The 15,238-nt window shown below is 44.9% G+C and overlaps 1 protein-coding gene across 2 annotated transcripts in view; it reads left to right on the forward strand.

Annotated features, from left to right (window-relative positions):
* SAMHD1 (SAM and HD domain containing deoxynucleoside triphosphate triphosphohydrolase 1) overlaps window positions 1–15,238 on the forward strand; it is a 61,461-nt gene that overhangs the window by 37,609 nt on the left and 8,614 nt on the right. The window contains exons 8-14 of one of the 2 annotated variants that reach the window (XM_066234403.1): window positions 790–890; window positions 1,071–1,179; window positions 2,523–2,614; window positions 4,565–4,680; window positions 8,157–8,293; window positions 10,905–10,994; window positions 14,953–15,018. In XM_066234403.1, the coding sequence (XP_066090500.1) occupies window positions 790–890; window positions 1,071–1,179; window positions 2,523–2,614; window positions 4,565–4,680; window positions 8,157–8,293; window positions 10,905–10,994; window positions 14,953–15,018 (711 nt within the window). Of the gene's footprint in view, window positions 1–789; window positions 891–1,070; window positions 1,180–2,522; window positions 2,615–4,564; window positions 4,681–8,156; window positions 8,294–10,904; window positions 10,995–14,952; window positions 15,019–15,051; window positions 15,157–15,238 lie in introns of both variants that reach the window. The other variant, XM_066234402.1, reaches the window with a different exon arrangement.

A 15,238-nucleotide genomic window follows, 5' to 3' on the forward strand; every position in this document is an offset into this window, starting at 1 on the left:
TATTTACTTTTTATTTATTTTTTTACATAGGCAGAGATAGACAAGGACAGACAGACAGGAACTGAGAGAAATGAGAAGCATCAATCATCAGTTTCTCGTTGTAACACCTTAGTTGGTCATTGATTGCTTTCTCATATGTGCCTTGACCGCGGGCCTTCAGCAGACCGAGTAACCCCTTGCTGGAGCCAGCGACCTTGGGTCCAAGCTGGTGAGCTTTTTTCTCAAGCCAGATGAGCCCGCGCTCAAGCTGGTGACCTCGGGGTCTCAAACCTGGGTCCTTCCGCATCTCAGTCTGACGCTCTATCCACTGCGCCACCACCTGGTCAGGCTTTTTTTTTTTTTTTTTTTGGTTTTAGATAAAGGAATGGAGAGAGTAATAGAGAGAAAGGAACATCAATCTATTTCTGTATGTTCCCTGAGCGAGGAACAAACTTGCAACCTCTACGCTTCAGGACGATGCTCTAACCAGTGGAGCTATCCAGACAGGGTGATACATTTTGTTCTTTTTTTTGTTGGGACACTTAGTTGTTCACTGATTAATTTCTCATATGTGCCTTGACCGTGGGCCTTCAGCAGACTGAGTAACCCTTTGCTCGAGCCAGCGACCTTGGGTGCAAGCTGGTGAGCTTTGCTCAAAGCAGATGAGCCTGCGCTCAAGCTGGCGACCTCGGGGTCTCAAACTTGGTTCCTACACATCCCAGTCCAACGCTCTATCCACTGCCCCACTGCCTGGTCAGGCTACATTTTGTTCTTATCCTAAAACTTTTAATGAGTTTTCTTGTCTTCTAGTGGCCATATAAAGGGCGTCCTAAAGAGAAGAGCTTCCTTTATGAGATAGTAGCCAATAAAAGAAATGGCATTGATGTGGACAAATGGGATTATTTTGCCAGGTATGCAATGAACACTTCAAAACATTTTTGGTTAAAATCTTTTACTTTAAACATATAAATTTTTTTCTTTATGTAAAGAAATACAATAAAAATGAAATGCTTGTATAAATTTAGTATGAATATTTAAGGTACACTCACCTTGTTGAAAACTTTTCTCTCTGTGTTTTGGAATCTTTCTAGGGACTGCCATCATCTTGGAATTCAAAATAACTTTGATTATAAGCGCTGTCTTAAGTTTACCCGTGTCTGTAAAGTACAGGATATGATGCAGATTTGTACTAGAGATAAGGTAAGTTGTGTCAGAGGGACAATAAGGAAGGTATAGTTCCTAGGTTGAAATCTAGAAGTAACCGTTCAATCATTTGGAAAAGGCAGTGCCTGGTAAATTGTCAGTCTCTTTACTTCATGCTGAGTGTTTAGAAATATCTTCAGGCTCTTTCCACTTGTACTGTGTTGTTAAATGATCGTAAAAATTACAGTGATACTTGCTGATTATTGTGCCTAGCACTGTTTTAGTTGCTCTCCACGAATTAGCTCAGTCCTTACAACCCTATGCGATAGACACTCTGTTATCCCACTTAAGAGATGAACGTAGTACAGCCCAGCAATGGCGTGCAGTTCAGAAATGGCAGAGCTGGAGTTTCAACTCAGCAAATGTAGCTCAAGTCTTACCCTTAATCTCACCATGTTAGTGTTTTATATAGTTAAAATACTAAAGACCTTGGGTTCCTGCTAGATAAAAGTCATATGACTGAAGAGTAGTATATTACTGTACTATACAAGTATTTCTTTTGAGCCTGACCAGGCGGTGGCGCAGTGGATAGAGCGTCGGACTGGGATGCACAGGACCCAGGTTTGAGACCCTGAGGTCGCCAGCTTGAGCGCGGGCTTATCTGTTTTGAGCAAAGCTCACCAGCTTGAGCCCAAGGTTGCTGGCTCGAGTAAGGGGTTACTCGGTCTGCTGAAGGCCCACGGTCAAGGCACATATGAGAAAGCAATCAATGAACAACTAAGGAATCGCAACAAAGAATTGATGCTTCTCATCTCTCTCCCTTCTTGTCTGTCTGTCCCTTTCTCTGACTCTCTCTGTCTCTGCCACACACACACAAAAAAAAGGTTTTACTTTATTGATTTTACAAGGAAAAGTGAAAGAGGGAGGGACAGGCAGTGAGAAGTTTCAACTCATAGTTGCTTCACTTTAGTTGTTCATTGCTTGCTTGTGTAAGCCCAGGGTTTCGAACCAGCCACCTCAGCATTCCAAGTCAACGCTTTATCGACTGCACCACCACAGGCCAGGCAGTCTTTCTTTTGAGAATGAAGAATAAGAATAATATCTGATTTCTAGAGTTACTGGGAAGATTAAAAAATATGTGAAAGATGCTTAAAACAGTACCTGCTACAGGGTTAAAACAATAGATTTTGAGTTACTAATAATGAATGTTGCAAACCAATGAATAGTTTTGCTAATTTGTCGTGGCATTTTTTAGTGAGCTCAGGGATTTTAATGAAATAGCCCTAGGGCATAGCCTTTGTTTCTACTGCCATCCCTTTTTCTTGTTTTAGGTAATTATCTGCTAACAGGGGTAGCATCCTGTGATCCTACCTTAATATCTATTTCACGTCTCCCTGCAGGAGGTTATGAATCTGTATGACATGTTCCACACCCGCAACTCTTTACACCGCCGAGCTTATCAACACAGAGTTGGCAACATCATTGATGCCATGTAAGAAATTCAATTGTTATTTCCTTATAAAATATCCTATGGGCCCTGGCCGGTTGGCTCAGCGGTAGAGTGTTGGCCTGGCATGCGGGGGACCCAGGTTTGATTCCCGGCCAGGGCACATAGGAGAAGCGCCCATTTGCTTCTCCACCCCTCCCCTCCTTCCTCTCTGTCTCTCTCTTCCCCTCCCGCAGCCAAGGCTCCATTGGAGCAAAGATGGCCTGGGCGCTGGGGATGGCTCCTTGGCCTCTGCCCCAGGCGCTAGAGTGGCTCTGGTCACGGTAGAGCGGTAGAGCGACGCCCCGGAGGGGCAGAGCATTGCCCCCTGGTGAGCAGAGCCTCGCCCCTGGTGGGCGTGCCAGGTGGATCCCGGTCGGGTGCATGCGGGAGTCTGTCTGACTGTCTCTCCCCGTTTCCAGCTTCAGAAAAATACAAAAAAAAAAAAAAAATCCTATGATGGTTTGCTCTAATGTATCATCCGTGGAACAAGCTGATATTTCTAGATAAATTCAAGGGAATTTTAAGGGAATACAGTTAAACTTTTTTTTTAAATAAAACAAAACTTGCATAAAGTAAACTGAACTTGGTTGGAGAAAGAGTTGGAAAGTGAGTAACAGGGATATATGAAGGGCAGAAAGGCTGGCTTAGGCCAGACATGAAGACATTGCAGTAATGTGTCAGATGTCAGCATCAAGGTGAGAGATGGGATGTGGATAATTGACATTCGGAAATTAATAGCAAATGTTAATTTTAAGAATTAAGATTCATCTCTGTCCTTACCCTGTCAATTGGTTATCAAAATTAGTAGCAAATAGTAAAACTGACGGGCACTTCACCTGATCCATTGCAGAGAAGCATAGCCTAGTCTGTAGGGACTCAGACCCCATGTGGAGTTACCAGAAGTTCTGTATGAGTCCAGTTAGCACCATGCCTCTAAAATACCTTTAAAGTGATTTATTAGAAGCCTTTTATGATCATGTTTGTGGTGAGGAAGTTGATCTTTTCATTTTCTTATTTTTTTCTTGTGGAAGAGAAAGAGTCAGAGGGACAGGCAGGAAAGGAGAGAGATGAGAAGCATCAATTCTTTGTTGTGGTTCATTGATTGATTTCTCATATGTGCCTTGACCGGGGAGCTACAGCAGACTGAGTGACCCCTTGCATGAGCCAGCGACCTTGGGGTCTCGAACCTGGGTCCTCCACGTCCCAGTCTGACACTCTATCCACTGCGCCACCGCCTGGTCAGGCGAAGTTGATCTTTTTCTATTCCTTCCCCCCCGACTTTTGTCAGGAGCAGACCAGTTAGACTACATTCTTTTTTTTTATTTTTTTTATTTTTTTTATTTATTCATTTTTAGAGAGGATAGAGAGAGGGAGAGAGAGAGACAGAGAGGAGAGAGAGACAGAGAGAGAGAAGGGGGGAGGAGCTAGAAGCATCAACTCCCATATGTGCCCCGACCAGGCAAGCCCAAGGTTTCGAACCGGTGACCCCAGCATTTCCAGGTCGACGCTTTATCCACTGTACCACCACAGGTCAGGCGAGACTACATTCTCATTTGTGTGGTTGTTACTTTGGTGGAGAGTTTTGTTGTTGTTTTTGTTTGTTAGTTTTTAATTTAGAGTCAGAGAGATCAAGGTTAAAAGTGTGGTACTGCTTCTTCCCAACTTGATGAAATAGAAATTTACATAACTTCTGCATCTATAAAATTAAGGCTGATTGCACCTAGCTATGTTACTATTGGAAAGATTAAATAAGACAATGGATGTAAAGCCCAGCCATGAAGCCTGGAACATGGTAAAAATGGGCAGCCCACGAATCCCCATGTACTTACTTAGTATGATCGAGTAACAGGTGTCTTTAGAACATACCGTCTCAAGATTTTATTTCCCAAGCAAGGCCTAAAGTACATATTTCAATTTTCTCACAAGCATAAATGTTTATTAAATGTTCTTTAGGATTACGGATGCTTTACTTGAAGCAGACCCCTACATAGAGATTACAGGTGCTGAAGGAAAAAAATATCACATTTCTACAGCAATTGATGACATGGAAGCCTTCACTAAGCTAACAGGTAAGAACTAGAAGGTAACCCAGATGGTCCATCTCAGATAAAGTATAAGGTGTCCCTAGATTGCAGATGGGTTATTTTTCAAACACTGCAATGGATTGAGCTTCTCAAGTGATTTTATACTTTTGGGTTTAAGTTTTATCTCTCCTTTGTACTAACAAGATAACCTTGATAAAGTTATTTAACTTCTCTAAACCATACTTTCCTCATATGTAAAATAGGAGTAATAATACCTAACATATACATTATTTATTGATTGATTTTAGAGAGAAAGAGAAACATCAACTTGTTGCTCCACCCATCTTTTCGTTTATTGGTTGATTCTTGTATGTGCCCTGACCAGGGATCAAACCCACAACCATGGGGTGTCCAGACAACACTCTATCTAGCCTGACTGTGATGGCGCAGTGGATAAAGCGTCTACATGGTACACTGAGGTCACCGGTTTGAAACCCCAGGTTTGCCAGGTCAAGGCACATACGAGAAGCAACTATGGGTTAATGTTTCCCACTCCCCCCCCTCCCTGCCTTTCTCTCTCTCTCCTCTCTCTCTAAAATCAATCAATACAAAAAAAATCTTAAAAAAAGAAAAAGACCACAGTCTAACCACCTGAGCTGTCCAAGCAGAGCCTAGCACATACTTTTGTTGGGACACTGAAATGAGGCATAGCACCTAGCACAGTCCTTGGCACATAAGTCCCCAATATTTACTACCATCTAACTTAGAATGCCGCTGGCCTCATTTAGGCTAACACCAAAAAACTGACTCACCCTTCTAACATTATTTTTGTAGCAAAACACAGGATGCCAGGACCATTTCTGCACACTTCAGCAGAAGCCGGACCCGCCGCTGTGGGCAGGGAGGAAGATAGGTGAGGGCCCCAGCTGGCTCTCATGTGGGAACGGTAGACCACGCAGGAAAGATCAGAGAAGCCAGAGGAGCAGACCAAAGAGTGAACCCCAGCCTGAGCCCTGGGCTGCCAAGCTGGGAGCCAAAGACGTTTTAACCAAAAATAAAACGAGATAGCAATCACACAGCTTATAGAATCAGTAGGAAGGCTGGCAGCTCCGAAAATGAGCAAAAACAATAGAAGCTGAGCGGCCTGGCACACAGCCAAGGTCACACTCGCTTCCTGTGTGGGTGCTGTTGCCGCTCCACGCTGCTGGGCCAGGCTGTCTGCAGCACGTGGCCACGTGCGCACTGAGGAGTGTCTCTTCGTCTTCTTTTCTGTGTGTGGCAGAGACCGAGAGTCAGAGAGAGGAACAGATAGGGACAGACAGACAGGAAGGGAAAGAGAGATGAGAAACATCAGTTCTTCGTTGCGATTCCTTAGTTGTTCACTGATTGCTTTCTCATATGTGCCTTGAGTGGGGGGCTACCGCAGACCCAGTGACCGCTTGCTGGAGCCAGCGACCTTGGGCTCAAGCTGGTGAGCCTTGCTCAAACCTGATGAGCCCGCGCTCAAGCTGGGTCCTCCACGTTCCAGTCCGACACTCTATCCACTGCGCCACCGCCTGGTCAGGCTCATTGACTGTCTTTGAAGACCCAATGTTCTTCTTTCTAACCCCTTGCACATAGATACTATTGTAAAATATGACAAATTACTAGGAAAATGAAATTGAGTGGGGGAAACAGGAACGGGGAAAAATAAGAAGTGTCAGTTTATAGTTGTGGCACCTTAGTTGTTCATTGATTTCTTTCTCATATGTGCCTTGACTAGGAGGCTTAGCTGAGCCAGTGATCAGGCCAGAGACCTTGGGGTCATGTCTGTGATCCCACACTCAAGCCGGTGACCTCGTGGTTTGGAACCTGGGTCCTCTGCGTTCCAGGCACTGCACCACCACCTGGTCAGAATATAAGCCCAAATTTTTACTACTGAAATTGACAGACTTACTATTTATTTCAAAAAATATAATCAGAGGAAACATAATAGAGGAAAATTTTCATTCTATAATTTATAGTTTTAAAAAATATATACATGTAGGCAATTCATAGAGAGTCCCTCTTACACTTGTAACTTTTAAGTCATTTTCCACTCATAACTAAACCAAAAATTAGAAGTGGAATACTGATTTCCCTTATTAAATGTATTTTTACACTGAGAACTCATTTTGTAAAATATAATAATGGATTCTCTGAAGGAATGCTAATGAGTGCTGAACCATGAGTTGAAAGCTTATTAGAATAATCTTACAGCCTCAAAATATCACCTTATAGATTATTTAATTACAAGGGGGAAATGCATCTGGGGATTGTTGCCTTAACCAGTGGCTGGAACTTAATATTAATGGTAACAAAGCTCATCTGTGACTCCTGATGTGATGCTTTGAACCAGGCACATCCCTAATAGAGTGGGGGTTTTTTTTGTGGGTTTTTTTTTTTTTTTTTTTTTTTTTTTTTAAATTTTCATGAGAGGAGGGGAGGTAGAGAGACAGACTCCAGCATGCTCCCTAACCAGGATCCACCCGGCAAGCCCACTAGGAGGCGATGCTCTGCCCATCCGGGACTGTTGCTCCTTTGCTCCACAACCATGTCATAGTTTTAGCTCCTGAGGCAGAGGCCATGGAGCCATCCTCAGCACCCAGGGCCACCTTGCTCCAATCAGGCAATGCCTGCGGTGGGAGGGGGGGAGAAAGAAGGAGAAGGAAGGAGAAGCAGATGGTCGCCTCTCCTGTGTGCCCTGACTGGGAATCAAACTGAGGACATCTACACGCCAGGCTTTACCACTGAGCCCACTGGCCAGGGCCAAGTGTCATTCTTTTTATACAACACGAAACAAAACACATACCCGTAACCCAGCTTCCAATCTTTCACTCCAGTGAAGTCTTTTTTTTTTTTTTCTAAAGCTGGAAACGGGGAGAGACAGTCAGACAGACTCCCGCATGCGCCCGACGGGGATCCACCCGGCACGCCCACCAGGGGCCACGCTCTGCCCACCAGGGGGCGATGCTCTGCCCCTCTGGGGCGTCACTCTGCCGAGATCAGAGCCACTCTAGCGCCTGGGGCAGAAGCCAAGGAGCCATCCCCAGCGCCCAGGCCATCTTTGCTCCAATGGAGCCTCGCTGCGGGAGGGGAAGAGAGAGACAGAGAGGAAGGAGGGGGGTGGGTGGAGAAGCAAATGGGCGCTTTTCCTATGTGCCCGGGCTGGGAATCGAACCTGGGTCCCCCTCACGCCAGGCCGACGCTCTACCGCTGAGCCAACCGGCCAGGGCCATCCAGTGAAGTCTTGTTTCATAACCACCCTTTCCCCCTCATTACATCACCTGAAAGCGAATCCAAGACATTGACTGGAACGTTTACAAAGGCTTTTTCTTTTTTCACTTCAATCTTTAAAAAAATGTTTTTTTCTCATTGTTATAACCATAGTGTGCCTACACTTGTAAAATACTTGAAATCACTTCAGAGGTACAACAAGGTATGAGTCTTCATACATCTTTCGTGTTTCTTTTAATATAACTAAAATTTTATCAAATTGACAGATAACATTTTTCTGGAGATTTTACACTCTTCTGATCCCCATCTGGATGCAGCACGAGAGATTTTAAGAAAAATTGAACATCGAAAATTATACAAGTATGTGGGTCAGACTCGGCCAAATAAACAGAAGTTAAAAAGGGTAAGTTGAGTTGTCGAGCATCTTCCATTGGTGAAAGGTCCTCTGTCCTCCATGAAGGAACACGGTTACCCTATCACAGTACCGTGACTCAGCGTTAACGCCCTTTCCTCTTGCTCTCATTTCGTCTTTCTTACATCAGCACAGCGTTCTCAGGTCCGTCCTGGCGCTGCCGACTGAGGCGTGGAAGGTGATTTTAATAACTTGCCTATGGAAGCATAGGTAGTGAGCCAGGATTCAAAGCCAAGTCTAGTTTACTCTCTCTTTTTTAATCCTTAACCTTTATTTATTTATTTATTTATTTATTTATTTATTTATTTATTTATTTTAGTGAGGGGGGGAGAGAGAGAGTGAGAAGGGGGAGGAGCAGGAAGCATCAACTCCCATATGTGCTTTGACCAAGGAAGCTCCAGGTTTTGAACCTACAACCTCAGCATTCCAGGTCGATGCTTTATCCACTGCACCACCACAGGTCAGGCCTAGTTTACTTTTTTGTTCTGGAAGTGAAAGGGACCCTCAGAATAAGGTTATCTGCATGAGCTTCATTGAAACTGAGGACCTGCTGCTATATAACTTCTTTCACAGGTTATCAGGCAGGCTGGTACATGCCTATCTTTTTTAGCTTATTTACCTTTTTTTTTTCTTTTCCAACTGAGAGGAGGGAGAATAGACAGCCTCCCGCATGTGCCCCCACTAGGTTCTACCTGGCAACCCCCGTCTGGGACTGATACTCTGCCCGTTTGGGGCCATGCTTGCAACTGAGCTATTTTTAGCACCTGAGGCTCTACAGAGCCATCCTCAGCACCCTGGGCCAATGTGATTGAACCAATCGAGGCATGGCTGTGGGAGGAGGAGAAAGAGAGAGAAGGGGAAAGAGGTGTAGTGGAAAAGCAGATTATCACTTCTCCTCTGTGCCCTGACCAGAAATCGAACCTGGGATATCCACATGCTGGCCTGATGCTCTACCACTGAGCCAACTGGCCTATTTTCCTCTCCTACTTATTGAAAATTTTACTCTCTGCCAGAAAGCAAGGAACACGAGCCATACTGATAACCACATCCTGCTTTTCAACTTCCTTGGGTTGCACTTTCCTTCCTCTTATTTTACTAAGAGTTTAAGCCACTTTTTTTTTTTTTTTTTTTTTTTGGTGACAGAGACAGAGAGGGACAGATATGGGCAGAAAGACAGGAAGGGAGAGAGATGAGACATCAATTCTTCATTGTGGCACCTTAGTTGTTCATTGATTGCTTTCTCATATGTGCTTTGAGCAGGGGGCTATAGCAGAGCGAGTGACCCCCTGCTCAAGCCAGCGTCCTTGGGCTCAAGCTGGTGAGCTTTGCTCAAACCTGATGAGCCCGCGCTCAAGCTGGCGACCTCGGGGTCTCGAACCTGGGTCCTCCACATCCCAGTCCAACGCTCTATCCACTGCGCCACCGCTTAGTCAGGCAATCTGAGGTTTTTTGAACCGGTGACCTCAGCATTCCAGGTGGATGCTTTATCCACTGCATCACCATAGGTCAGGCACATTTTTTATTTTTATTTTTTAATTTCATTATTGTATTATTTTTTATCAATATTTATTTTTTGTTAAAGTGACAGAGAGAGAGAGACAGATAGGGACAGACAGACAGGAAGAGAGAGAGAGAGAAGCATCAATTCTTCGTTGCAGCACCTTAGTTGTTCATTGATTGCTTTCTCATATGTGCCTTGAGCAGGGGGCTACAGCAGAGTGAGTGACCCCTTGCTCAAGCCAGCGACCTGGACTCAAGTTGGTGAGCCTTTGCTCAAACCAGATGAGCCCGCGCTCAAGCTGGCGACCTCGAGGTTTCGAACCTGGGTCTTCCGCATCCCAATCCAATGCTCTATCTACTGCACAACCACCTGGTCAAACAATGCCACATTTTTTAAAATGTGAGAATCCTGCTATGAAAATTGTTCCATCGGCCCTGGCCCATTAGCTCAGTAGTAGAGAATTGGTCCAGCGTGTGGATGTCCTGGGTTTGATTCCTGGTAAGGACTCACAGGAGATGTGACCGTCTGATTCTCTACTGTTTCCCCCTCCCCCTTCTTCTTTCTCGCTCTCTTTCTCTTCCCCTCCTGCAGCCATGGCTCAGTTGGTCTGGGGCTGAAAATAGTTCTGCCTCAGGTGCTAAAAATAGTTCAGTTGCGAGCATAGCCACAGATGGGCAGAGCTTCAGCCTTAAATGGGGGTTGCCAGGTGGGTCCTGGTAAGGGCTGCATACAGAAGTCTGTCTCTATCTCCCCTACTCTCACTTGGAAAAAGAAGAAAAAAATTTTTTAAATAAAAGAAAATTGCTCCATCATGATTTTACTAAAGGGTGGTATACGTACATTTTTTAATATTTCCTGTATGTTCTAAATTAGTATAATTAGACATAAAGGGTCCTTTCATAGTGCCATTTTATAAGATACTGTTTTCTGTTAGTTTAGTTGGAGATGGAGACATGGTGACTGAAAGAAGAATAGTATAGAACTGTGCAGTTCAGTTCACTAGCCGCTGGTCACATGGGGCTGAAGTGCCAGTGTCAGGGAGAGAAACCCTTGGTGGCAGAAACACTTAATGGGGAGGAACTCGACTCTTGTCTTTTCTAGGAAGACTTTAAACAGCTTTCACAAGAGGTTGCCGATACCAAACCAGTGTCCCCGGTTGCCGATCTGAAGGCTGAAGATTTCGTAGTGGATGTAAGTAATCCGTCTGATAATGCACTAAGTAAAGAATTTTTGTAAGAATAAAATCTCCCACCCCCATTATAAAAGCAGCACATGTTCATTATAGAAAACTTGGAAAGTACAGAAAGGTAGATAGAAGGAAAGAAAAGAATCACCTCTGATCTCACAAAGAGAACAAACATTAGCCAGTTGTAAAATTATCTTTGACATGTTTTCAATGTTTAATGTAATTGTGGTCAGGCGATTAACAGAAAATTCTGTATATTTATTTTGGAATGTTTTCTTGATCACAAAAAGTAGTACATGCAGTTCTTTTTTTAAAAATTGTCTGTACAGTCTGACTAGGCAGTGGCACAGTGGATAGAGCATCGATCTGGGATGGGGAGGACCCAAGTTTGAAACCCCAAGGTCGCTGGCTCGAGCAAGGGGTCATTTAGTCTGCTGTAGCCCCACGGTCAAGGCACATATGAGAAAGCAATCAATGAACAACTAAGGAACCGCAACAAAGAATTGATGCTTCTCATCTCTCTCCCTTCCTGCCTTGTCTGTCTGTCCCTCTCTCTGTCTTTCTCTTTGTCTCTGTCAAAAATATTGTCTAGCCTGACTTCTGGTGGCGCAGTGGATAAAGTGTCGACCTGGGAACACTGAGGTCGTCGGATCAAAACCCTGCACTTGTCTGGTCAAGGCACATACGGGAGTTGAAGCTTCCTGCTCCTCCCTCCTCTCTCTCTCTTTCTCTCTCTCCTCTCTAAAAATGAATAAATAAATAAAAAATATATATTGTCTAAACACACAAAGGAAAAAGGCAAGACTTTGACTCATATTTTCATAGAGGCTGTAGTGTTCTTGTATCCAAACGAAAATTCCAAATGGCTTTCTCATATTTCTTTTTTTCCTTTTTGTAATTTTCTGAAGTAAGAAGCATGGAGGCAGACAGACAGACTGCCCGCATGCGCCCAACTGGGATCCACCCGGAACGCCCACCAGGGGTCTGTGCTTTCTCCATTTGGGGCATTGTTCTGCTGCAGTCAGAGCAATACTAGCGCCTGAGGTGGAGGCCATGGAGCCATCCTCAGCACCCGGGCCAACTTTGCTCCCATGGAGCCTTGGCTGTGGGAGGAGAAGAGAGAGACAGAGAGGAAGGAGAGGGGTGGGGTGGAGAAGCAGATGGGCGCTTCTCCTGTGTCATGGCCAGGAATCGAACCCAGGACTACCACACGCTGGGCCAATGCTCTACTACTGATCCAACCAGCCAGGGTCGAGAACCATCAAGTCTTCATTGCTGCACCTTAGTTGTTCATTGATTGTTTTCTCATATGTGCCTTGACCCGGGGGAGCTACAGCAGAGCGAGTGACCCCTTGCTCAAGCCAGCATCCATGCCCTCAAGCCAATGACCTTGCTTTTCAAGACAGCGACCTTTGGGGTCAAGCCAGTGACCATGGGGTTATATCTATGATCCCACGACAAGCTGGTGAGTCTGCATTCAAGCCAGATGAGCCCACACTCAAGCTATGAACCTCGGGGTTTTGAACATGGGTCCTCCACGTCCCAGTCTGATGCTCTATCCACTGCGCCACCACCTGGTCAGGCCCTTTTTAATCTAATATCCTAACTTGCTGAAACTAAAAACTCCATTTTCCAGAATAGTTTCCTGGCTGTCATGTGTCTGCCTCTGCCCTCAGTGTCTTTCTGGGGGGGACTCTGCCCTCCTCCACACAGTGCACTACTTCTAGTCACTCCCTGACCTCCCATCTGGTTTTCCTCTCAAAGTGCAATCTCATTATGGGTGTGGGATCACAGGTCCCTGAAGAGGCCGTGCCTAGGAGAAGATGATACACACATGACCAGTAGACATTACAGGATTAACCTTCTTTTTAACCTGAAGGCGAATAATGAAATATATTTTTAAAAAATTATTCATTTAGCTCCCATTTATTTTTTATTTTTTTTATTTTTTTACAGAGACAGAGAGAGGGATAGACAGGGACATAGAGACAGGAACAGAGAGATGAGAAGCATCAATCATTACTTTTTCGTTGTACATTGCGACACCTTAGTTGTTCATTGATTGCTTTCTCATATGTGCCTTGACCGTGGGCCTTCAGCAGACCGAATAACCCCTTGCTCGAGCCAGCGACCTTGCATACAAGCTGGCGAGCTTTTTGCTCAAGCCAGATGAGCCCGTGCTCAAACTGGCAACCTCAGGGTCTCGAACCTGGGTCTTCCGCATCCCAGTCTGACGCTCTATCCACTGAGCCACCGCCTGGTCAGGCTGAAATATATTTTTGACTATTGACCTGACTAGGTGGTGGCACAGTGGATAGATCATTGACCTGGGATGCTGAGAACCCAGGTTCGAAACCCCAAGGTCGCTGGCTTGATCATGGGATCATTGACGCGATCCTGTGGTCAGTGTGGTTTCCTCTGTATATTCTTTGTTATAGGACTTCTGTTTGGCTAGACGCCAAGTGGTGCTCAGTGGTGGTGGTTCTGTACTTGTAATTTTGAAGTGGTTGTGGGAGGAGGCAAATATAGTGTTTACCTATGCCACCATCTTGACTGGAAGCCTCTCCCGTCTAACAGCCAAACTCACAAAGAGCTGTCTTCTCTTCTCATTTTCTTTTTTTTTAGTGAGAGAAACAGAGGTGGGGGGGCAGACAGACAGGAGGGAGAGAGACGAGAAACATCAGTTCTTCATTGCAGTACATTAGTGTTCATTGATTGCTTTCTCATATCTGTCTTGATCTGGGGGGCTACAACTGAGCCAGTGACCCCTTGCTCAAGCCAGTTATCCCGTGCTCTTGCTAGTGAGCCTGTGCTCAAGCTGGATGAGCCCACGCTCAAGCAAGCAACCACAGGGTTTTGAACCTGCGTCCTCGGTGTCCCTGTCCAACACTATCCACTGTGCCATTTCTTACTTACTTGTGATCTCTTTTTCTGTCACCATTACTAACTAACATTACCCTCCAAGATCACCGGTGACTTCAGTGCTACCAAACCCAGCAGTCAGTCCCCTCGGCGCTGGAGGTGTTCCTTCTGCCTGGTAGTTTCCTCTCCTGCCTAGGCCCAGTTAGTTCCTGCTCAATTAGTCATTCACTCGTCATTCTTCCAGGGCTCCAAACTGCTAGGTTCCCGGTTGCAAACTTTCATGGCACCATTTGCTTTACTTTGGCAGCTTTTAAAACAAAGGTGCTTAGATAATTACTTTCATAATGATTCGGACTGGGGGGGGGCTGAGATTATATCAAGTTTCCCCATCATATCACTAGTGCCTACCACAGTGTCTATCACATAGTAGGTTTTGACTTTATATCCTACTTACACTGAAAGCATGTATACCCCGTCTCCACCCAGATTTCAAGACCAAATCCCTGTGGGTCATGTACCATTTTTGTTCTACTATCAGCCAGCTTACTGAGAGGCAGAAGAAACTGCGGGACGAACTGAAAACACAAGGCTGGTGTGACCTGAGACCAAAAGGTGTCAGTCCAAAGCTGCGGGAGGAGGCGTTCGATATGGGAGTTTGTTGGCATGGGGTTTGTGCACCTGGATTAGCCTATTGGGGTTCTTGTGCCCTTGTTCACTGGTCTAACAAGGGTATTTCTCCCACAGAACCTCAAGTTCTTTGATGTAGTACAGACTTTGTGTTCTTGGTAAATCCTGAAGACAGCCAAGAGGTCAGAAGTCTCCCAGAATAGCTGGGACCTGAGTCTGTGCGGCTGCTCTTACAAACAACTATTGTGATTTAAAGTTCCCCTAATGGTCAGGTCCCTCCCCGATGCAAGCTTTCCTAGACATTCCTATGAAGGTGAACTTTTGCTACATTTCTAAGTGAAGGCCAGGCAGCTTTTAGGAGAGAGAGTAGCAAGCAAATTAATTCTATCTTTGTAAAATGTTTGGGTGAGGGGATATGAGTTTTATAGGGGCTCATTTAACCCTGACACTTACAGCCCTCTTCTGTGCCGTCAGAGAGCTCTGCTGCACTGCTCGTGGTGCCCTACAGCCCTGAATTCAGTTCTCACTGTTACTACATGTGTAAGTGATCATTCATTTCTTGCTTTTATGAAGGTTATCGACATGGATTATGGAATGAAAGACAAGAATCCTATTGATAATGTTTATTTCTATTATAAGGCTAACCCAGAGCAAACCCGCAAAATTAATAAAGAGCAGGTAAATACTTATTTTTTTTAATTTTTTTATTTATTCATTTTAGAGAGGAGAGGGAGAGACAGAGAAAGAGAGACAGAGACAG

This window comes from Saccopteryx bilineata, chromosome 6 (assembly GCF_036850765.1).
Source record: "Saccopteryx bilineata isolate mSacBil1 chromosome 6, mSacBil1_pri_phased_curated, whole genome shotgun sequence".
In the NCBI taxonomy this organism is placed as follows: Eukaryota; Metazoa; Chordata; class Mammalia; order Chiroptera; family Emballonuridae; genus Saccopteryx; species Saccopteryx bilineata.